General features: G+C 59.2%; 2 protein-coding genes across 2 annotated transcripts in view; one reads left to right on the top strand and one right to left on the bottom strand.

The window, feature by feature from the left end:
• The first annotated feature begins 209 nt into the window (after positions 1-209).
• Positions 210-17,610, top strand: RAB35 (RAB35, member RAS oncogene family). The gene is made up of 6 exons (XM_052654548.1): positions 210-291; positions 5,572-5,622; positions 8,994-9,117; positions 14,110-14,234; positions 14,349-14,473; positions 15,558-17,610. Exons 1-6 carry the CDS (start codon positions 240-242, stop codon positions 15,684-15,686), a joined length of 606 nt encoding a protein of 201 aa, XP_052510508.1. The 5' UTR covers positions 210-239; the 3' UTR covers positions 15,687-17,610.
• Positions 17,611-19,285: 1,675 nt separating this feature from the next.
• Positions 19,286-23,539, bottom strand: part of BICDL1 (BICD family like cargo adaptor 1) — an 80,869-nt gene continuing 76,615 nt past the window's right edge. The window contains exons 10-11 of the mRNA XM_052654853.1: positions 22,315-22,435; positions 19,286-19,634 (exon numbers count right to left, since the gene is read on the bottom strand). Coding sequence (XP_052510813.1) covers positions 19,473-19,634; positions 22,315-22,435 — 283 coding nt within the window. The 3' untranslated portion in view covers positions 19,286-19,472. The remainder of the gene's footprint in view (positions 19,635-22,314; positions 22,436-23,539) is intronic.

Here is a 23,539-nt window from a genome sequence, read left to right as displayed (position 1 = left end):
GAGGCGGCGGCAGCGGCGGCCGCTGCCGAGGAGGAGGAGGAGGAGGAGGAGGAGGAGGAGGGGGAGGAGGAGGAGGAGGAGGGGGAGCGGAGGGAGGTGTTTCTGTCAGTTCCGGCTGTTTGTTCGGGAAGTGGATCCGCCGCTGCCGGAGCAGCCCGGAGGGAGCCGCGGATCCCGAGGCCAGCACCGACCCCGCCCGCCCGCCCTCGCGCGCGCGCGCGCGCGCCTCCCCCGCCGCCATGGCCCGGGACTACGACCACCTCTTCAAGCTGCTCATCATCGGCGACAGCGGTGAGGGCCGCTGCGGCCGGAGGCGGCGTGGGCCCTGCCGGGCGCGGCCCGCAGGGGCCTCGGGGAGGGCAGGCGGCTGGGCGGGCGGGGAGGTGCCGGCCCGCGCCGGGCGGCCGGGCGGGGCGGCCGGGCGGCCCCAGGGACGCGCGGAGGGGCTCCGTGGCGCGCCGGGGTGAGGCCGGGGCGCGGGGCCGCGGTGTGGAGGGGCCGGGTGCGCGGGGCTCGGGTCCGGGCTCCCGATCCGCTCGCCGCGCCGACCCCTCTGCCCCACGTGTGACCTTGGTCCAGTCGCGCGATCCTCTGGAGTTGGAAGGAGCCGGGTTCGAGTCTCGGGACTACCAGCTTCCTCACCCTGACCTTGGGCGAGTTGTTTCGCCTTTCCGAACCTGGGTTCTCTCTTCTGAGAGGTGGGGACTTGCCTCGCTGGGTAGTGCATGAGTCTTGGGTGAGATGAAGCTGGAAAAGTGCTTCGTACAGGACCTGGCGGAAAGGGAGCTCCTGGTGTGTGGTTGTCAGTAGTGTTTGTAAGCCTGGGTTTCTTCCTGGGGAAAGTCGGGCGGGGGTTGGGGGGGTTAATCTCAGAACCTGCCTCATGGGATTCCTGTGAAGTTTAAATGAAGTAAGACAGGTAAAGCACTTCGCGCCGGGTCTGGCACATTCTTGCTGAATTATTCTCTCTGTGGGATTCCCTGTCTTCATCTGTAAAATGGAGCAGCAGTGGGATCCGCCTCGCTGGGCTGATGGAGTGTTGTTCAAGATAATACGCGCGCAGTGTGCAACCGGGCACATAGCGCTCCCTGTGTGTTTGCTGTTGCACACTGCTGGACAGAGCTGGAGGTGGGTCAGCCAACATTACAAAAAAGCGGACCCTCCTTTAGAGCTCCTAAGTCCCTCTCCAGTGCCTGGCACCCTGTCGGTGCCTAATATGTATGTATTGAATGAATGGATATCCAACATCTTCAGAAAAGATAGGCTTGTTTCTGAGAAAGGGTGGAGGGTTGTAGAGGTGTTTGGAGTGTGGCAAGTAAGCAGGTTTATGGGGTGACCAAGAGGTCAGGGAGGCAGGCCCTGGGAGGTTTATAGGAGCATAGCTGAGGTGCTGGGGTTTTACGATGGGGAAGGAGGCTTGGGAACGTGCCAGATTTACAGACCAAACCTGAGTTGAGTGCTGACAACGGTATCATGTGACTGGAGGCAGAGGCCAGGTTGGTGGTGGAGCCCATGGATTGTTAGGGAAAGCGGGGACCAAATGGAGGGGTTGTTAGGCCTTGAAGTGGGACCGTTGTGTCAGAGGCCAGGCAGAAGCAGGCAAGTGGCTGGGTTGTGGTCTCACAGTGGAGATGGATTGCGACGTGTCTGGTGATTTGGATCAGGTGAAGGATGGCTGAGGTTTCTGTGGTTGCCCATGGGAGGGAAAAAAGTTTAAGGGCTAATGAGGGAGATGAAGAGTAGCTGTGGCCAGGGGAGCATGGATTCATCCTGGTGTGAATGAGAGAAACCCAGACCAGCTGTGTAGCCTCGAGACCAGCACGGCCTTGGGCGTTTCCCAGGGTCCTGGCACGCTTATGCCTTTCGTGCTTCGTTCTCAGCCCTCACCTCGGTTCTGGAGGAGCTGGCACCAGGGTGATTTTCTGCCCTTTTGGAGTTAAGGTCAGCTTACCACGCTCAAGGTCCCTATCCCTTTGCAAGAGGCCTGGGGCCTGTGTGCAGCCCCACAAAAATGGAAGGCATAAGCTTAGCCAGAAGATGCACCTTCTCCCAGTGAAACCCAGGCCGTGGTTTGGGCCTTCTTTCTCACCATACATTCTTCCTGATGTGTTGATTTTTCACTCTGAAGTTAGTTGTGGGAGAAGATTCCCTGGGTCAAGATTTATGGATCTGGCTTCCTGGTTAGTCAGAGCCTATAGGGTGTGTTGACTAGAGGAGATGTAGGCTTTGCAGTTTAACGTTCCCTGACAGTGGGCTGACACTCAAAGCCCAGTGGTTATGAGGCTGGGAGCTGGTAGCCTTGGAAGTTCAGGCTAAGCTCTGGCAGCTGAGCAAGGTAGACTGGCGTCTCGCCCTCCCCTGAATATGGTTTCTTATGTGATGCTTCCTTAAGGGTTTTCAAATGATTTCATAGACACTCTCTCATTTGGTTCTTACCCATTGCTTGTGTGGTTTGTCAAATAAGGAAACTGAGGCTCAGAGTAGCTGACTAGTCGACTTGCCCCAAGTTGCACAGCTCCTCAGAGGTAAAGCCAGGAGGTTTTTTTGTTTTTTGTCAACAGAGACCAAAATAGTTTAATAATAAACTTGTTGTTGTTTAGTTGCTAAGTGTCCGACTCTGCTACCCCATGGACTGTAGCCCACCAGGCTTCTCTGACCATGGGATTCTCCAGGCAAGAACACTGGAGTGGGCTGCCATGCCCTCCTCCAGGGCAAAGCCAGGAGGTAATGCACATGGTGCGTTATAAACAGCTGGTGTCAGGCCTGGCAGACAGTAGGCCCTCGATGAATGCTAGTCCCTTTCTGTAGAAATCCAGAGCTCTTCTTCCCACTCTGCCACATTGTACTTGCTTCTGGAATACAGCCCCTCAGCTTTTGCATCTCTTCTGTGCCTAAGGTTGTACACAGCCTCTCAGGGGCTTCTGACATTGGCTCTATAACAGCATTTCGTCCGGTCCAGGGGGCCGACCAAACTCATTCTTAGAACCTGCAGGCTGTGTTGAAGATCAAGTTAAAGCCTCTGATTCCACAGCTGAGTGAACTATGGCTCAGAGAGGGAAGTGATTTGTCTGAGGTTGTACAGTGAGTTAGCCACTGAGCCAGGATTCAAGCTGAGCACGCTTTACTCAAAGATCTTGGGGTCTTCAACAGTAGAGAACTGGAGCGAGGAGGAGTGAAGGAGCTGGAGCACATGGGAGGAGCACGGCCAAGGTGGGGCCTGTGGTGGAGGCTTTGAGGACAGAGCATCTGTGCAGGGCGAGGGGCAGAAGCGGGGAGGGCTGGGGTTTGGTGGAGACGGAGAGTGGTGGGTCCGTTTTTTACAGAATGAGTCTGTGTCTCCCCGCTTCCAGAAGGCATCAAGGGCCGGGCTTATACTCCCTGTGGGGTCGAGGGTGATGGGCTGGGGTGGCCGTGGGGAGGTTGTTGACTTCGGCTGAGGTGAAGGCCAATAGGCACCCTGCACTTTCCTGCTTCTGTGGATGCTGCGTGTGTTCCCAAGGCTGCCTCTTCAGGGACATTTAGGAAACGCGTTTCTCAGGGTGGGTTTCCCTTCCTTCCAGAGGGACCAGCCAGGCCAGAGGTGGGTGTTGGCCTGAAGCAGCAGTTGACGGGGTGACTGTAGTGGTTTTGAGCAGCTCTGCAGATGAGCTTGGGGTGAATGAAGCCCCACCCTTTCCCCTCCCCCACCCCCCAAGGCCAGGCTGGGGGGGACGCTGCTGCTTTCTTGCTTCGTGCAGAGGGTGTACCCCGATCCCTTAGGCCTTTGCTCCCACTTCCCCCCCCAGAGTTTGAACACCCGCGCCTGGGCTCCTCTTCCTGCTGCAGCCGTAGCGTCAGGTGGCATGGCTGTCTGTGATCGGCCCTGGTTTAGTCACAAGTTCACTGAACAGTGTTCTGTTGGTGCCTACTAAATGCTGGGCCCGGCTTCAGCCCCAGAGCCATGCAGGGCGAATGAGGTGGGATCCCCTTCCTGGAGGAACTCGTGGCCTAGACACAAGGTTTTCGCTGAGTAAGCGGACCAGGAGGCTCCGGGAGGAAGCAGGGAGCCCGTAGGGTGGTGGCTGGGGGCAGAGCGCTGCCGCGAGGGGCCGGCCCGGGATCTGCTCCCCCCCCTCCCCCCGCCCCGGCCCAGCCGACAGGAAGCCTCGCGGGGGCAGCGATGAGGAAGTGGGCCCGGAGTGCACAGGCGCTGAGTGGTGGGCCTGGGGCTGAAGCACCTGTCTGCTCAGAGCAGCGCTGGCCTGCCTCCTGGACAGTCCAAGCCTGGTTTGCTCCGTGAGGCCGACCGGTTCTTCTGGGCATCCCTGGGCGACTCACCCACTGGAAGAGGTCCCCAGAGGAGATGGTCAGAGAGGATGCCTAGGTCAGCTGGGGAAGGGGCAGAGGCCACACCTTCTGCGGGTTTGGGGAGCACACACACACACACATATGCACAGTTAGCTCTGAACTGGACGTGCAGGGGCACTGTCTGAGACTCCGGGTGAGGAGCTTTTCACGTCTAGCTTTCAGCAGTGCTGCTAAAACTCCTTAACAGGAGTGAGACAGAGGAGCCACTTTGGGTCTCTTTATTTATTTAAAATATTATTTACTTGGCTGCGCCGGATCTTAGTTGGGGCATGTGGGATCCCCTACTAGGGATCGAACCTGTGGCCCCTGTATTGGGATTGCGGAGTGTTAGCCCCTGGGCCACCAGGGAAATTCCCAGGTCTTTTTATTATTCCACTTCCTGAAGCAGACGCAGGAAGACTCCCAGAGCAGCATGTATCTGCAGGACTCAGATCCAGCACCGCCCCCCAGCCCTGCCAAGGCACTGAGACCCGTGTGTAGGTCTTGGAGCCTCGGGTGCCTCGTCTTCAGAGATGCAGCCGGGCTCGCGGGCATGTGTGCGCAGGCTTCCTTTTGTGCTTGGCTGACCCCGCGGGCCTCGAGGGCGGGACAGGTGTACCTGGGGGCTCATGCTGCCGGCTGTGGGTGTTGATGGGATTTCAACAATCCTGCCCATCCTTGGAATAGGAGAGGCTGTGGTAAGTGAAACGGTGTGAGTACTGTGAGCTGCCAGACTGAGGAGTGTCAGGCGGATGCCCCCTCCCCACCAGTGGCATTGGCCAGCGGGAGAGTGGCCAGCAGTGGCTTTGAGTTGTCTGGGCCTCCCTTTCCTCGCCTGCAAACCAGCCCTGATGGTCTCCAGGGTGCTTTGCAGCCGTGCAGCCCCCGTCTCACCAAGCTGAAGCGCTGCATGTGATGTGTTCTCCGGACGGTGTTCTGGACACACCTTGGGGACAGGAGCACTGGGTCGGCCTTCCTCAGCCTCATTCCTGTTGTTGGGTCTCCTTGAGGGGTTGCTGGAGCCGGGCGTGGACCCCTTCCTCGTCTCTGGCTTGGGGGCAGCTTGGGGCTCACCCTGAGTTGGAGGGCAAGGTCAGAGGTGGAGAGGGAGGGGTGTTCCAGTGGGAGGCTGGCTGGCTGGGGAGGGAGGTGGGCGCTGTCATGCGTCTGGAGAGCCGGGCCCCGGGCTGTCTCCCTGAATCGGGGACCCAGGCCGCCTCTCACCCCCTGCCCTCTCCCCTGCAGGTGTCGGCAAGAGCAGCTTACTGTTACGTTTCGCAGACAACACTTTCTCAGGTGAGTGTGCCCCTGGGGTGCTGCTGGGTGTTTTGGTTTTAAATCCTTTCCCCTGGTGCCGGTATACCCTGGTCTCTGCCTCAGCAGATTTAAGGGGGGAGTGGTGAGTAGCTTAGAAATCTCTCTAGTCAGTCTGTCTCCAGCTATCTTCTTGAAAAACAAAAAAAGCAGTTGCAGACGCATCATTTTTCTACTCAGGGTCTTTTTTTGTGCCCCAACATTGAAAAAAGAAAGAAAAAAAAACCCTGACGCTTAGCACATGCCCATATAAAGAGTCGAACAGCAAGATTGAATGGCAAGAAGAGAGAAAGCTGCTCCCGGCCTGCCCCGCACTGACGCTCAGGGTCTCCCCTCACCCCACCTGCAGTGGGCGGCCGCTGGCCTCCTCCCAGCACGTTGGGGATCGTCCTTGCACGTCGACTCGCAGCCTGTGGTTCTTTCGAGTGGCTGTGCAGCTTCCTGGGCCGTGCAGGGGTGCACGTGCTTGATCAACACTGTTCTTGACGCACGCTTGCTTGCTTTCTGGTAGCCTCTCTCAAATGGTGCCGTGTTTTTCGGGACACTGTGTTTATTCCTGTGTAGAAGCGGAGTTACAAGGTCAGGGGGTACGTGCTTTTCAGGTTTTCACAGGTCTTGCCAGTTGGCCTTTCACACCTGCGCGAAGCTGAAGGGCTCAGAAGAGCCCCTTGTCAGTGCAGATCGCCGCTGGGTCTCAGTGGTCTTCATGTTTGCTCAGCTGATGGGCGGAAAGTGCTGCCCGCTTGATCTTGCTTCCCCGATCCCGGTGGGCCGCGTTTTCTTTGCTGGAGCTCATCGGTTCGGTGCAGAGGCTTCAGGTTGGCCTGGCCTCTCTGACCGCGGACTGAAGGAATGCCCTGCGATGCCGTGGAGGGAAGTGGTTACCTGGCAGGCACCTCTCTCTCGGGGGAGAGGTGGGTTTCTCCTGACAGCAGTGGTGTGACATTGGAAAGAGTTGGCTTCTTTGCATCACTGTGAGCGTGATGCTCCTCCTCTTTAAAAGAGGAGCTGACGACCATCCCTGCCATGCAGAGTTATTGAGAGGAGGGCCCGGGACTAAGTGGCCTCTCAGGAGACATCGCTGGTTTGTGCTTGCTGTTCAGGAATGGCAGCCACTGGGCACTTGCCATTGTGCTGGGAAACCTCCCCTCTGCCCTGTCAGCTCGGCGCTTTCAAAGGGCTCTCTGCTGCAGCCTGTCTCCTCTTCTCCACTCTTATTACCAGCTCAGACCATGGTTGGTTCTCACCTGAGGCATCCCAGCAGCTCCTGCCCACCCATGCCAGGCTGCTGAACTCCTCTCGTCTCTAGCAGGGTCTCTTCTGTTTAAAAACCTCAGTGGACTTCTCTTAAGCGAGCCGAGCTCATAGCAAGGTCTCTCTGCTTTAGGACCACGGACACTCTGGGCCCTGCAGTTCTTTGTTGGGGAGGCTGTTCTGTGCCCCCGTCCTCCACCCCCGGCCCAGCTGTGACATGTGATGTTTCCAGGCATTACCAGGCATCCCGGGGGGCGGGGAGGGGAGGCCTGAACCACCGCCTGCTGAAAACCGCTGGCCTTCACACTGTCCCTAGCCCCCTCTCCAGCTTCCTTCCTCCTGCTGTCTCGTCCTCCTTTGTGTCTTCGCCAGCTCGCTCGCTTGCTCAGCGGTCAGCCGTGTTTCACAGGCCCACGGCGCTGGGTACTGGGCCGCTCTCGGCGGAACCCGGTCCCCGCAGAACCAGAGGCCGCCTTGGTCTCTGTGCTTCTGCCTCCGCCCTTTCCTCTGTGAGGATGTCCTTCCCCGGCCTGGTCGCAGCCTTGGAAATTGTACCTGTTCTTTCAGGCCAGGCCCAAATGTGACTTCTGCCCCAGAGCCTTCCTTGAGCTCCGTCCGACTCAGCTTTGGCCTTTCCTGGCCACTGTCCACTCTTGATGCAGTCTGTGTGTGTGTCTTGTCTGCGGCCCCGGGTGAGCATGTGGGCTCCTCCTAGCAGCGGTCCTCAGTGTTTTGGGCACCAGGGACCAGTCTTATGGAAGACGGTTTTCCCACAGGCTGGGCGGGGTGGGGCTTAGGGTTTCAGGATGATTCAAGCGCATTACCTATATTGTGCACTTTCATTCTATTATTATGACATCAACTCCACCTCAGATCATCGGGCATTAGATGTTGGAGGCTGGGGACACCTGCTTCCTAGCATTCGGGCCTTTGAAAGCCTGGATGAGACTGTTCTGTTGCCAGAAATTCTCTCTGGCACCATCTTTCACACAGATGCCCCTGGAGAGCTATTTACAATGCCGCTCATGCTTGGGTTAAACCCTTCAATGCCTCCCTGTCACACACAAGAGTAAGTCCAAGCTCTTGAAAACGGCGCAAAAGCCGAGAGCTGGCCTGGAACCCCCACCCCAACCTGCCTCCCAACGTGTGCTCAACCTCACATCATCTCCACCCCGCCCCCGACACACACACCCACCACACACACACACACACACATTCATTGCAAAAGCCGAGAGCTGGCCTGGAACCCCCACCCCAACCTGCCTCCCGACGTGTGCTCAACCTCACATCATCCCCCCCCACACACCCATTGCAAAAGCTGAGAGCTGACCTGGAACACCCCCCCCCAGCCCCCGCCTCCTGACGTGTGCTCAACCTCACATCACCCCCACCCCCACACACGCACACACACCGCACACATACACACACACACACACATATGCACCATTGCTATTTCTGCTGCTGTCTCTTCTGCCTGGAGCAGTTTTTCAAATTGCAGGTCATGACTTGTCTGTGTGTGTTTTTTAAATCGGGGTATAGTTGATTGCCTTTGCTGTGTTTCAGGTGTCCAGCAGCATGAATCAGCCACACATACACATAGATCACTCTTTAGGCTCTTTTCTAGGCTGTTGCAGAGTACTGAGTGGAATTCCTGTGCTATACAGTAGGTTCTTGTTAGTCATCTATTTTGTATATAACAGGGAGTGTATGACTTGTTTATGTTTTAGAAAGTTAATTTTGTGGGTTGTTTAAAATGTTTGGAATGGAGTAGGAAAGAGAAACCCAGAGTGTGTCGTGGTCCCCCACGGTCCCCGGGCAACTCTGGTGGAGCGTTTCCCGCCACAGTCATGGCCCCTCTCTCATTTCCTCTTGGAGGAAATGGTGGGTTCATTGCTCTTGAAACTGTCTTCTGTATCACTTTGTTTCATTGTAGCCTGTCTCCTGCCCTCACCTTGGGGCTCAGACTGTTTTGTCCAGGGCTGTGTCCTCCAGGCACTTGGAGTGAGCTGGGCGGGGTGGAGCCCAGGGTCACCTGGGCTGTCGAGGATGCAGTCTGACCGGGGTGGCCCTGGGTCGTGCTAACGTCCCTGTGTGTGCAGGCAGTTACATCACCACTATCGGAGTGGATTTCAAGATTCGCACTGTGGAGATCAACGGGGAGAAAGTGAAGCTGCAGATCTGGGACACGGCTGGGCAGGAGCGCTTCCGCACCATCACCTCCACGTGAGTCAGGCTGGCCCAGCCCGCTCTGACCCCCTGCCCCCTCTTAGACCACCCCCCCCGGCAGGCCCCCCACCTCCACATAGATCCCCGGTCCCCACTCAGACCCCTGGCCCCCGACATTGGGAAATGGCTCTGGGCGCCCCCAAGGCTGTGGGGAGGTGCGCTCCTGGCCGAGTGCGGCTCTTCCCCTTGAAGACCCGAGAAGCAGACGGGGCGCGTGCAGTCCCGCCCGTGGTGGGCAGTAGCCTCACTCCTCCCTCTGGGGCTGGCAGGGCCGCGTGCGTCAGTCAGTGGAGCCTCTGGTTCCTTTGTCTTTATTTTTATTTTTTAAAGATTTATGTATTTATTGATTTATTTTGCCTGCGCTGGGTCTTGGTTGCGGTATGTGGACTTCGCCTTCTGTGGAGCACGGGCTCAGTGCTTGGGGCTTCGTGGACCATGGGATCGAACCCGTGTCCCTGAGATTGGAAGGCAGAGCCTTAACCAGTGGACCCCCAGGGAAGTCCCTCCTTTGTCTTTAAAATGGGGTCGCAGAGCTGGCGCTGGCCTCGCCAGGCGCTCAGACACTCAGGCAGAGAGGGTACTCTGGTTCAGCGGCAGCGTGCCTGCTGGAGGGGCCAGCTCTGTCACCACCCTGACGTGGAGGGGGCGTCTCTCTGTTGGGGGTCTGGAAGGAGCACTGGTAGGTGGGAGGCTGTTGGGCGGCCCTCTCCTTTGCCTCCCAAAGCTGTTGACTGGGGACCCGGCGCACCCTGGAGTCTTCCCTGCTGGCTCAGATGGTAAAGAATCCGCCTGCAGTGAAGGAGACCTGGGTTCATGCAGTCCCTGGTCAGGAAGATGCCCTGGAGGAGGAAATGGCAACCCACTCCTGTATTCTTGCCTGGGAAATGCCAGGCACAGAGGAGCCTGGTGGGTTACAGTCCATGGGGTTGCAAGAGCCGGACATGACTGAGCGACAAACAGACCCAGCTCGCCCTGAGGGTCGCCCTCCTTTGTTGCCGCAGGACCTTTGTGTCTCCGCTGTAAACGGGCGGAAAGCTGGCTGGAGCCCCCGATTGTGTACTGGGTCCTGCGGAGTGGCTCTCGGTTCTTGGGCTGTTACTGGAACAGGTTCTGGGGAAGAACAGGACTTTGAAGGCAGGCGGTTCGGAATTTACATTTCTGCCCCCTGTGTGACCTTGGGCAAGTTGCCTAAAGTCTCCGTTGTTTAGTTTCCTGGGGGGCTTGTCTTTGGGGTTTGCATTAATGCGAGGTCCCATGTGCTTGGGCTTCATGTAGAAGATTCCGTGGAGCTCCCTGCGGTTGGTGTTCTCATCACCCGAGTTATATGGATGGGGGAGCTTCTGAGGGGTGTGTGCAGAGTAGGAGCCGGGCCCAGCCCGGAGTGGCTGCTGCTCCTCTTGGCCTCTCCTCTGCCTCCCCCAGCGGGTCCCGTGGTGGGGGGCTCTCGGGGAGGCACCACCAAGTTTCCTCTCCTCCCTGCGAGGTGGAGGCGGGCGGCCCCCAGGCTGGCCGCCCATCGGGGCTGCTGAGCATCCCAGGGGTGCTAAGTGTGGGGGTGAAGAGCCCCCAGGGTGGTGGCTGGGAGTACGGGGGATCCCGGGGGTGCCAGCTGGGGGTGTGGGGGTGACAGACCGGTGGGTGGGTGGCCCTGGGGGCTTGGGGGCTGGAGCCTGAGCTGCCCTGGAGCAGGAGGGGGTCCGGTCACTGGGCCAGCCCTGAGATGAGCACACGCGCCATGGACCATGCCTCCCTGAGAGCCTGGGGGGTCCCCAGTCCTGGGGGCTTCGCAGGGCAGGTCTATGCAGCCTCCTCCCGATGAGCTCGTGAGCCCCCTTGTGTCAGCGGCTGCTAGCAAGGTCCGAGCTGAGGGGCAGCTGGAGTCAAGGCTCCCAGGGTAGTTGGACGACGTGCGCCTGGGCCGCCCGAGCTTCCAGGCCTGAATGAGACCAGGACCTCTTGTCGGTGTCGCGAGGTATGGGCACTGACCAGGAGTCCTCCTCTAGGCCGGGACTGTCGCCAAGGACTGTGGCTGCTTCATCTCGTTTAATCCTAGTAAAGAGTCTTGTGGTTCTCTCCAATGCACGGACAAGAAAAGTGAGTCCCGCAGAGGGTGGAGGGACCTGGCTTGGTCAGTTAGGCAGGAGTTGAATTGAGGTCTGCCCGATGCCAAGTCTCTTGCCTTTAACTCAGCTGTCCCCCAGCCGTTTTGGCCCCAGCAACCAACTTCATGGAAGGTGGTTCTTCCTCGGTCTGGGGGTAGGGGGGTGGCCTGGGGACGGTTCGAGCACGTGACGTATGTTTTTTAAGTTTATTCATTTATTTGGCCGGGTCAGGTCTTCACTGCGGCATTCGAACTCTCAGTTGTGGCATGTGAGATCTAGTTCCCTGACCAGGGATCGAACCCGGGCCTCCTGCATTGGGAGCACAGGCTCAGCCACTGGACCAGCAGGGACGTGCGGCACGTGACATTTACTGTGCTTTATTTCTAATCTAATGCCGCCGCTGATCTGACAGGAGGTGCTGGTCTGTGACCCAGAGGTTGGGGACCCGCGCTTTAATGGATCCATGGCCCCGCCCTCTGCTGGCCCCCCACCCTCAGGGACCAGGGCTGAGCCAGCGGCAGATGCTGTGGTGGCTCCTATGGGTTAAAACCAGCCGAGAACGCTGGGCCTGTGGCTACAAGAGATGCTCCAGGCCAGGCAGCGGGCTGGGGTCAGCTCCCTCCAGGGCAGCAGGAAGGGGCTGAACTGCCTCCTTCATCCTTTGGGGGGACTGGAATTCCTCGGCCACCTGAGGGCAAGCTGGGTTTGTCCCAGGAGGCTGGAGGAGGGGTGTGCTGCACTCGGGAGGCTGCGGGGTGTTGCTGAGGGAAGGAGCTGGGAAGAGGTCAGGGGTGGGGCAGTCTGGGGGCAATAGCGTGGCCCTTGCTGATTCAGGGCTCTAAAAGAGAAACTAAAACTGCATCCTGTCTGCCCACTGAGAATGAACGCCGTTGTCCCCTCACCGATTCTTGCCTGTGGCGGCTGGGGTTCGCTGACCCTGAGCGGTGTGGCTGGGGGCGCGGGTCGGGTGGTGGTGGGAGAGGCCAAGGCAGGGAAGGCCCGGCCCGGGTCATGGCTGCCGGCAGCCCCTTCACCAAGCCTCCTGTCCTAGCGGGGATGTGGTGGCTGCCTGTCTGTGGTAGCGGGTGAGCGGAGAGCATCGCGGTCGTGTTGGCACAGAGCCAAGCTGTGGCACGTGGACATGGTGCCTGATGGTGGGGGAGTGACAGGCCCAGCGGCCCGGCACCTGAGCTCCACGACCCAGGCTGGTCTCCCTCCGCCGTTTCTTGGCATCCTGGGTTGTCTCAACAGAGGAGGGTTGGGAAGCACGGTCCACTGTTCCCATGTCCGTTGCTGGCGGGAGACAGTTGTCGCCCTCCTCTCCCTGTTTCCTGGCTTGCTCTCCTGCACCTGCTCAGGTGGGCGACCCCCAGGTGGACCCAGGTGATGATCTGGGAGGAAGGGGGGCAGGGTGTGGATGGCTTGATTGTTCGGGCTGCCCAGGGCAGGGCTTTGTCCCCAGGAAGGCAGAGCTGTGGGCGGACGAAGCCCCAGCGGATGTCAGCCAGGGTCCCAGAGTGGAGAGCGGGTGGCTCTCCCGCCCTGGTGGCCAGCCCAGGGGAGCTGCCCTCACTGCCCTTGGTTTTCTTCTGCCCGCTTCTGGGGCCCAGAGTGTCACTGAAGGACTGTTAATGGTGATGATAAAGAGCTGGTCCTTGTGAAAACATGTATTGTCACCTTAGTCATACAGCCACCCCCAGAGTTACCTCCTGGTACCCCCATTTTACAGTTGAGGGAACCAAGGTGCCATGAGGTGTGTGCAGTAACCTTCCCAGGTCCACACCGCCTTCCAGAGGCGGAGCTTGGTTAACTTTGTCATGTGATGGGGCTGTGAGGAGTGTGCCAGAGCGCTGCTGGGCGCGGCTGAAAACGCAGGGCACGTGCGGCCTGGCCGGCTCCGTCTTCACGGGGCCTGTGTTGCTTCAGGACCGCCACCGGGGAGGGCCTGCTGTCCTGCGGGCCCAGGAGGTGGAGGCGCTTCGGGCTGGCCCAGGGAGGCCACTGTCCACCCGTGAGCCCGTCTCTTATGGGCAGGGGGTCTTCCCCTCCCTCTCAGAGGCTCCTGTGAGTGAGTGTCTCCGTGTGCCAGGTGAGGCGACGTGTTGGCCGCTGGGTCGGAGCTGGCTCTCTGGAGGACCATGAGGCCTGTGCTCCCCGCCTGTCCCCCTGAACTTTTGAGGCAGCCCCTCCTGCCTGAAGCCCTTCCCGCTGACCTCAGACCCAGCCTGGACGCGCCTGGAGTGGCAGGAGGGCAGGTGCCTGCCCATCCCCTGGGGTGTGAACAGACCTTGGCAGGCCTCACAAGTGGCACCTGTCCTTGAAATAGCATTTTAGTAAGACAGGTTTGAGGACAGAAAAACTTTCTTGGATGTCAAAGAGCACGGTGATAATATGCTGTCGAATGTAAACCTTGCCTGAGTATTCTCTTTTTGTGTTTATTTACCTGGCTATGCCAGGTCTTGGTTGCGGCGCAGGAGACCTTTAGTTGTAGCAGTCGGGTCGTAGTTGCTGCTGGTGGGATCTAGTTCCCTGACCAGGGATCGAACCCTGGTCCCCTGCACTGGGAGCTCCGAGTCTCAGGCGCTGAACCATCAGGGAACGCCCCACTGCCTGAACTTGAAAAAGGAAACAACTTAAGTTTCATGCCGTCAGCTGCCTCTGAACAATCTGGCTGACCCCGCAGGGCGGGGCGCTCCTTACGCACTGCGCCCGGGGAGCAGGGTGAGCGGCAGTGCTGACCAGGCCCCGAAGTCCAGCTTGAGGCCTCTGGGCCTGGGGTGATGGGCCCTTGCCTTCCCCACCCGCTGTCCGGGTGCAGGCCGGCGGGTCCTGCGAAGGGGCTGCCCTTATTTACGCCGTAGCTCTGACGCCGACCCTGGTCCCACAGGTATTATCGGGGGACCCATGGGGTCATCGTGGTCTACGACGTCACCAGCGCTGAATCCTTCGTCAACGTGAAGCGGTGGCTTCATGAAATCAACCAAAACTGTGATGACGTGTGCCGGATCCTAGGTGAGGCCGGGTGGCCAGTGGGCGGGGCGGGGTGGCCAGTGGGCGGGGAGGGGGCGGGGTGGCCAGTGGGCGGGGCAGCCCGGGGCGGTGGGCTGACTCTGCCTTGCCTTCCAGTGGGGAATAAGAACGACGACCCCGAGCGCAAGGTGGTGGAGACGGAAGACGCCTACAAGTTCGCTGGGCAGATGGGGATCCAGTTGTTTGAGACCAGCGCCAAGGAGAATGTCAACGTGGAAGAGGTGAGGCCCGCGCCGGAAGGGCTGGGAGCGCAGGCACGCTCCCCCCCACCGCCCCGACTCTGCCTTGGCCGCCAGGGCGGGTAGCCCACAGCATCATCGTAGTGGCCACTGATCGAGTGCCCTCTGTGTGCACCAGGCTCCGTGCCCGGGCATCCCCCTGCCGGGGCTACCTCGCACCTTAGCAGTCCTGAGGGAGAGGCTGCCTCAGATATGGGCCTGCCCCCACAGCCGGGCGCACGTCCACTCAGTCCTCCCCGCCCTGCAGTGTCCCCTCTCCCCACTCTCTGGCTTTCTTTCCCTGGGCCTTGGCCTGCAGAGCAGCTTGCTTTGCTGTGGCCTCCAGAGCTGGTGAGTGTCCAGGCCGGCCCCGGGTACACCCCAGGCAGGCTGAGCGCCACATATGCCGGGGCTGCTGGAAGCGCTTGAGAGCGTTTGGGAAGGTCCTGCCTGTGGGGTTGGAGCCCAGGGGTCCAGGGGGCTGATCCCCCCTGCGTCCTGGGACACAAGCCGCCCAGCAGTGGGGACCCTGGGCCCCTGTGTCCGGCTGGGGTCACACTGTGGGCTTTTCCCCCGGGGGCCTGCAGCGGGGCCCTGAGCCTTTTCCAGGCTCCCCGTTCTCGTGTAGGTTGGGGTGGGGTGAGGCCTGCCTCCTAGGTTGTACTTGATTCCTTCCCCAGGAGTGGAGGGAGCTGGGGGGGAGGTTCTCAGTGGGATGTGCGGTGAGGTGGTGTGGAGTGGGCAGACTCTGGTTCGACACCAGTGCAGGGGCACCTTTATCTGTGTTGTCCGAGGTGTCAGCTGAAGGAAAGGAGCTCTGTCCTTTCACAGAAAGGCTGGAAAATCCCTGAGGCTGACTTCCCTGAGACACAGCTCAGAGGTCTTTGATGCTTTTCCTTTCTGACCTCTGTAGTTCACCGCCTTCTAGATGGGGCTTGAAGACAGATGTGCAGAAACAGCCCCCAGTGGACTGGAAGGCTGGGCCCGGGGAGGTGGGAGGGGCTGCGTTGACCAGCATGAGGGGGGCGCAGCTGTGACAGGGCCTCCTCCCCAGTCTGAGGCCGCCCTGCCTTCTTCACCCTCATAGATGTTCAACTGCATCACAGAGCTGGTCCTCCGGGCAAAGAAGGACAACCTAGCAAAACAGCAGCAGCAACAACAGAATGACGTGGTGAAGCTCACGAAGAACAGTAAACGGAAGAAACGCTGCTGCTAATGCCCCCAGCCCATTGCAGAGACTGCGCTGCTGCCGTGCCCCCCGCCCCGGGCCGGGGGCTCCTCTCCTGGGGGACAGTCTCAGTTCCGTGCCGTTATTTAAAGAATTCTCTCCACGTTTTTGTACTGGGAGGCGCCGTCGGGACTTCCTCTCCCCCGAGTGCCAAGAAGGTGTGGGACGGCCTGCTCTTCCCTTCCGGCGCCCCTGTCCCCCGGCTGAGCGCCCGGGCTGGCGGGGACGCTGCCAGCCAAGCGGACTGATTAACCGGAGTCTGTACATAGTGTATATCGCTTTAACCAGCGCGCCACCCTCGTCCCGCTCCGGCTTTTGCCTCCTTCGTGCCAGCCTGCTGCGACACCCCCTCCCCTCCCCACCCTACCCCGACTTACCGCCAGCAGCTTCCGGAGAGGACAGGATCACGTTCTAGAACAAGTACCTTTTGCCAACCTGGGGTGGTGCCGTGGGCTCCACGGGACTCGTTCTCTCTCACTGGCATCAGCGTCTCCATCCCCGCTTGGAGGGCTGGCCCCCACCCCTCCCCATCCCGCCTCGTCACCGCTCCGGCAGCTGGGGGATCCCGCCTTGAGGTGGGCCCCGGGATCCCCCTGGAGGTCTGGCCCTTCGCTTCCAGAGGAGGGATCACTCCTGCCCTCTGGCCCACAGATTTCTTGTCCTGCCTTCCAGACGCCTCAGCTACAACCCGGGGGAGCCATGGCTTCTGACTTATTTATACCAACCTGTTTGGGTTCCAACAGAAAGGTAGGGGTGTGTTTGTGCACAGATGGGCTTGCCATTGGGCGTCTGCTAAGGAGCGTCATTTTAACAGATAAAAGTGAAGCCAAATCAAATGAATTAAGTTCCTCATACTTTTTTCTCTCTTCCTGAGGCTTGGTTGCACAGCAGCAAAAGTTGCAGCCGCCTTACTCTGGGTCCAGTGTTTTTAGAAAAAATGGCTTCCTGTTGCCACGGAGCTGGGCTCCTGGCCATTTGTTGGTGGGAAAGGAGGGGCCTCCCTTGGAGTCACGGGTCTCCAGTGAGCACCCGGCACCCCTCAGTGTGGGGGAGCGGGTGTCGGGCCGCTGGGTCCTGGGGATGGTGCCTCTGAGCTGGATGTAGGCGGCCTTGGGGTGCTCTGGGCCTGGGGAGGCGGGGCTGGGGGTTGGCAGCACAAAGGCAGCATGAGAACTTCTTGGCGGGTGGCAGGGAATGGCCGCCTGGGCTGGGCGCCAGCCATGACTCGCGCTGGTGCCCTTGGAGGAACCCCCAGGGTCTTTTGCACTTGGTTATGGTCAGCCTATCTCCCCTTCGAGGCACTTCATTCACCTTTCCCCTAAAAGATCATGTAACCTGGGAATAATTTATTTCAGCACCATGATGTGTTCTATTAGATTTCCTTTCCTAGGAGATTTCCAGGTCAAGCCCTGATTGGACAATCACATCACAGATTCACTGCAGATTTCCCATGTCACTGTTGGTGGGTTTTTAATCAGTAAAAACTGGGGGTTTCGTCTGACCTGCCTCCACTTCCCCCAAGACTGCTGAAAGCCCGCGGTTCTGGGTGACCGGCCTTCCTCACTCTGGAGCCACGGGACGAGGTGGGGGTGCTCCGGGCCTGGGGAGGTGGGGCTGGGGGCTGGCAGTAGGCAGCCGTCGGGTTGGGTGCTCGGGGCCATAGCGCGGTCTCAGTCTTCAGGACTGTCCCAGCCACCCCGGGTCCCTGGAGGGTGTGGAGAATCGGGGCTCGGCCCTGAGCGTTCCGGTGACGCTGGTGTGGCAGAGCTCGCAGATTTAGGCAATAAGGGGTGGGGGGTCCTACAAGTTTCCAGCGCAGGCGAGAAGCCTCCGTGGCTTCCGGCTGCTGGACACCCAGACCCAGGTTGGGGGGAAGATTCGGTGATGGCAGCGTGCCCGTCCGCAGAGTGTCTCACGCATGAATGGGGGGTGGGGGTGGGGGTGGGGGGGAACTCAGGGCTGGACCAGCGTTCTGGTGGACCTGATGTGAACTTCCTGTCAAACAACAACACTTTTAAATGGTTTGCTAGGATTATTTCTGTATTGAAAGTTTCTAATTATGCTTTTTAAAAAAAATACTAAAAATAAAGGTTCAAGCTGCCAAATTTTCTTGCAGGGTCTGTTTGCTCTCCTCCAGCTGTGCCCCGGGTGGGCCTGGCTGCTCCCCACCTGTTGTGTCCAGCCCTTGTCTGTTCTGGTCTGAGTCCCGCACAGGTGTCCATCGAGGCCCAAGGACACTTTCAGAAGCCAGGGTGGCTCTGTACGTGAAAGGTGGGGCCAGGTTGAGCTCCCCGCTCTGACTGCAGCACACACGGTAAGACGCCAGGGAGCTGTAGTGCTGGCCGGGACCCCAGGGCCAGGGTGGATGTGGCACCTTGGGTCACAGCTCACGAAATAGCTGTCACTGATGCCTGCCTTCACCCTCCAGGTGGGGTGTGTGTGTGTGTGCCCCTTCCTGGCTGAATCCACTGACTTGGTACCAATGTATGAGGTTACCTCCCAGGGGCGTGGGGGACTCTGCCTTTGCATAACCAGCCAGTGGATCGAAACTGTACTCTGCCTTCTGCCCAGACACTGCCCCAGGTACCCAGTGACTGAGGCAGGAAGCTCTGTAGAAATTCATTTTATTCTTAGACTATTTTCAAAAGAAGCAGTGGTGTGCTGTTTTTCTAAAAATATGCCTTTATAGATTCATATATAATATGTATATTATAAAATCCATACATGTATTTACATGGTTGCTACATACAAAATTACAGCACTGTGTCTGTACAGCACTGTGTCTGTACATATCTGTAGGTACATTCTTTCCACTCATCCCTGCTGTGCTTTCCCCGTGAGGGAGGGAGATGATCCTTGTAAAGCAGCTTGAGGGCGGCCTCAGCCCGGTGCCTCTGAGTCCGAGTCGGGGCCTCAGCAGAGAAGGTGAAGCGGTTGCTGAGGACTAGCAGGAGTCGGAGGTCGCTGGGGTGACCTTCCGTGGGCCTGGTGGGCAGTTTCTAGAGGCGTCCACCCTGTGGAGCCAACGCTGCCTGGCGGCATGGCTGAGCGCAGACCCCTTTGGAGCCGTCCTGTGGCCTGTGGCGGAGCCAAGAACTTAGGTATGCGGGGGGCCGGGGGCTGGAGCTCCACCTTCTGCCTGGCACCGGGAAGGGGAGAGGGCTGAGCCCGCAGAGTGCCCTGCCGAGGAGGAAGGCCTGCAGCAACACGCGGGGAGGCAGGCCTTGCTTCCTCTGAGGCTGGGGACGGCCTCAGCCGTGGCTGGGCCCGCTATGGCCAGAAGAGCCAGCTGTCAGGCCCACAGGCCGGGGCTCCAGGCCCGGGGGTGCATGCACACGGGTGAGGGGCTGCCTCCTGGGCCGGGGCTGTGGGAAGAGGGGTCCAGGCCCGGGCCTGGTGCCCAGCAGGACGAGGCCCCCGTGGTGGGCAGCCGGGGCCTCAGGGGCACGCAGAGTGGGTCTCCGCTTCTCTCCCCGATCCAGAGCAGAAGGGCAGCGGTGCCTGGAGCCGGGCACAGCAGCCGCTCTGAAAGCCTGAGCCCCGCCCCGCGGCAGTGGACCCCAGGACGGGCCCGGCAGTGGGGACATGCCCCGGTGAGAGCCGCCTTCAGAGGCGGCGGGGCCTCTTGAGGACGCGGCCCCCGGGCGAGTGGGCAGTGCGGCCACTGAGCCCGGCCCAGCGCGGCGGGCACATGTGCTGCCCTGGGCCCCGGCCCACGCCCCCATTTGAGTCGGTGTCAGTGTGCCCGTCCTCGCTGGCCTGACTCCTCCCAGTTTAAATCTTCCTGAAGAACGAGAAGAGCCGTTTGCCTTCGGTGGTGCTGGGCTCGTCCCCACGCCCCAGGCCCGGGGCCCGGGAGAGGGTGGCAGGAGGCCGGCTGCGTTCCTTCAGGTGCGTGTCCATCAGCTGCCGGTCAATGACCCTGTGCATGTCATCCTGCGGGCAGACGGGTGGGGTGAGGATGCTGACCCGGCGCGGGACAGGCTAGGGAGGTGGTGGAGCGGGGCAGCACGAGAGGAGAGGATGGCAGGGACGTGAGCGAGCGGCTGCAGCCACAGCTGCCCTGACTCGAGACCAAGAAGCACCGCGCGGCTGCGCAGCCCGCCCTCCCGGCCTCCCAGGGCCTGGCTGGCTGCGCGGTGTCACTCCAGGGCCGACCCGGGACCAGCTGTGTCCCTGTGGCCCCGGGAGCAGCCGCCACTGGTGTCTGGCCGTCGCCCCCAGCCCTGCTCAGCCTGCGGGCAGCCCCCTCGACCCTGCTCCCTGTGTGTCTCGGGGCCAAGTGCTCCTCTCTCACCTGGTCCCCCTCCCGCAGCCCCAGGGTGGCCTCGGCCACCACCAGCCCTCCAGCCTCACAGCCTGGCCTTGGGGCTTTTCTTGCCCCTCTGCCCCCTTCAGACTCCTGCCAGCCCGAGCTGCCGGCGCCCATGCGCCCCTGGCAGGCCCGCGTGCAAGATTGAGGCTCCCTGGTGTGTCCTTGCCGACCACCATCCACGCTCAGCCCCCACGGATGGGCCCCTGTTTGGTGGAGGCTGGGGCGTCGCCACGTTCAAGGCTTGTCGTGCTCCAGCCTCAGTGCTTCCTCAGTGAGGCCGCCGCACCTCTCCCTACGGCGAGCTAACTACAGAGGAGATGTTCCCTCCACCCAGACTTCGCCTCACAGAACCAGCTCTTACCCCACGGCAGCTGCTGGACAGAGCAGCTCTGCTCTCCTCGCTGGACTGAGTCTGTGCAGGACAGAGCCACTAACAGACCATGAAAAGTCCTGGTTTAGAAACAAGCAGCCCAGTCTAGTAACATCAGCCAGAAACACAAGCATCTGCCCAGCTGCTTTACCCTAAAGGCGGGGGGTGGGCTCCGGGATGTCCTAGTGAAAAGACCGAGCCGCGGGCTGAACGCTGGAGCGAGTCAGCTGCCGCATCTGCGGGCACACACGCGGAGGCCGCGCAGGGCGGTTGTTCCTGAGGCCGGAGCAGCCGGTCCCTTGGTGAGCACAGGAAGTGGGCTGGCGGGGCCGCTGGCTGACCAGCTTGTCCATCACCTCCCACACACTCGCCCAAGCTCGCGGTCACTCAGACGTCTCGGCAAGTTTCCTGAGCGTGTCACCAGGCGGCGGCGGGCAGACCCCTCGCTCACGGCCCGCTCTCCTGCCTTCCTCCCCGCCCCTTCTTTCTTCACATACAACTTCCCTCCTACACCCACTCCTCGTCAAGTGCCACGGTCCTCACTTCGAAGGTCCCAGTGTCAAATCCTCGGCCCAGTGCTCTGTTCTTGGGACGCTGCCATAAGATCTACATTAAATGCAACTTTAGGAATGTCACAGGGTCCTTCAGAGATAAACCCTTTCAAAGCTGCCAGTGTTTTTTCTGGTACACTGCAAACTGCATTTTTTTAGACTGTAAGATTCAGCAAAGGAATTCCATGAAATCTATCACGTCAAAACTTGATACACACACAAGATGCTAGTAACTCCATGCTAGGTCACGTCTATAAAACAGCCCACTTGTGAGGAGGTGGAACCAAGAAACCAGCGTCAGCCGGGTCACCCTGTCAGGCCTGGGCCACGTGCTGCTGCGCTCGCGCTCACGGACGTGCCGGTGGAGGGAGGGGGAGGCCAGGGCGCGATGGCATGGCACACTGGACGAGATGACGCTGGCACCGACACGACATGGTGACCACAAGGGAGGTGGCGGGGCGGGACCATGATGGCGGGAGAGGAGAGGGGAGGGGATGAGGGCTTGAGCTCACCTCAAAGGCAGGAGGGGTGTACAACTAAAGCTGTTGATACGGGAACTGAGAAAGGCCACTAGATCAGAAACCAAAGGAGCCAGATAGTAAAAAGCCCTGAGGAAGCAAACTGTAGCCGAGAGAAAAGAGAAGAACAGACGCAGTGAGCCAGGACACGGTGCGCTGGGAGGCGGGGAGCAGCTCTTGGGGTGGGGGGACCCCGGCGCACCTGCAGCCAGCCGGGCAGGGCCCTGCCTGGGAAAGCTGCAGGGGCCTTTTCATCTGTCCAGTTGGGCTTTCTTGGGGAGAAACATGAATGGTTACACCCATATCCTGAAATTGTACTTCTGTAATCTCATTAACAAAAAGCAAGTCGTGGCCCTGGCCCAGTGGGGAGCGCGTCGGGGCCTGGGACAGGGCAGGCTGACTGGACCCTGACACCCGTGGTGCTAGAGACGGACACGCTGACTCACTTTCCCCAGACCTGCACCAGGATGGTGCTGTGTGGAAGAAGGAAGCTGGCCTGAGAAAGGGAAGAGCAGCGGCCGCTAACAACCCAAGGGTGCCTGAACGACATGCATCCAGTAATGAATGAATTTCCAGTCAGTCATACAGGGCTTCCTGGGCCCTCAGTGTTGACAGCAGTATCTTTAGAGCTAATTTCAACAAAGCCAAGGCAAGCGGCTGAAGGAGGCCCCTGTTCAAGCCTGGAGGTCGGCACAGCCGGGTTCCTCGCTCTTGAGAGCAGCTTCCTCCAGGCACTCAGGGCCTGGGGCCTGGAACCCTGACTCTCACCCAGTGAAGACGGATCACTGCTCACCTGCACACACAGGACCCTCCAGTAACAAACCCATCCTTACACTCAGCCTGGGTTCACAGACTCCTTTACCTGCCAAGCCTCAAGCTGCTGCGAGAGGTTCAGTTTTTGCTGAATGGCATCCAGCAGCTGGCTGTTGAGAGACATCATGTCCATCTTGCACTTGGCGAGTTCCAGCTCCACAGCGTTCTTCCTGGAAACACACAAGCTGGGGTGAGTGCCGACACCCTGTGCCAGAGCATCAGGTCCTCTGCCTGGGGCACCCAGCGTCCATGGGATAAGGAAACAGTCTCTGACCCCAGACTCACAACAAACAGTAACTGTAACTACAGTGTTACTTCTAGAGGCCTGGAAAATTGTGTAACATGCTTTCATACACATTTTCTCAACTTTCATAAACAAGCTGTAGGTGAAAGGATTATCTGACCACTATCTTAAAGTGATTAAGAGAGGAGGATACTTAAATCAGGACTGGAACCCAGAGATCAAAGACCTCTTATAGCACTAAGGGGCTGCTGCCTTCATCTTTCCCCCAAAAGACCAGTCCCCATGGAAGTTGGACTTAACCCATTGGTGCCTCCTTTCCACTAGCAACCCCCTCTTTTGAGGGTGTGTGCACTGGCAGCCACACAGTGCTGCACAGCTCAGCTAATCACTGTAGCCAATAATTAGGGGACTCATGGCAAATTATATGATGGAATACAGTCACCTCCCAGTAACAACCACAATGTTGAATATTTACTGACAGTGGGGAAACACTCGTGATTTATGCTGAGTGTAAAAAAGAACCAAGAGACAAGGTCACGTATGATACTAGCTTTGTACAAGAAAACCTGCTGGTGTATATTTGAAGGTCACACTCAAAAATGTCTACTTGGTTCTCTTGGGATGATGACCATTGATGAGTAATTGCTCCCACACTTCTGCATTTTGTATTTGCACATTTTGATGTGTTTTACATACTTTGTTCACTTTCCCCAGCATTCCTAAACCATGGTGGTTCAGTGCAAAAGGTAACTTTGCAGGGATGCCAGGTAATGGGAATAAAGTGGCAGAGCCTTAGCTGGGCACCTTCTATAAGGTGGCAGTGGTTGTCCAGCTGCCAAAAGAGTATTTAGTCCTTCAGGGACTGATACCTTTCACATTAAAAGGGCAAAACTAAGACGGCTCTCATCACCCAGGGCCATAGACCAATGTGCATGGCCTTGTGAGGACCCACCCTCAGAGGCTGCCCAGCCCCCGTCAAAGCCAAGCTTGACCAGAAGGCAGTAGGGGTGAACCGTTCGGGCTACCCCGC

The sequence above is a fragment of the Budorcas taxicolor genome, chromosome 17 (assembly GCF_023091745.1).
Source record: "Budorcas taxicolor isolate Tak-1 chromosome 17, Takin1.1, whole genome shotgun sequence".
Taxonomy (NCBI): domain Eukaryota; kingdom Metazoa; phylum Chordata; class Mammalia; order Artiodactyla; family Bovidae; genus Budorcas; species Budorcas taxicolor.
Note: the sequence above shows the minus strand (reverse complement) of the source record. Positions and strands in the feature narration are given on the sequence as shown.

Bases quoted from the DNA above. Each gene is read 5' to 3' on its own strand.
- RAB35 (XM_052654548.1), top strand. From the start codon at position 240: ATGGCCCGGGACTACGACCACCTCTTCAAGCTGCTCATCATCGGCGAC. The intron at 292-5,571 runs GTGAGGGCCGCT...TCTCCCCTGCAG, and splicing joins GCTCATCATCGGCGACAGCG to GTGTCGGCAAGAGCAGCTTA. The intron at 9,118-14,109 runs GTGAGTCAGGCT...CTGGTCCCACAG, and splicing joins TTCCGCACCATCACCTCCAC to GTATTATCGGGGGACCCATG.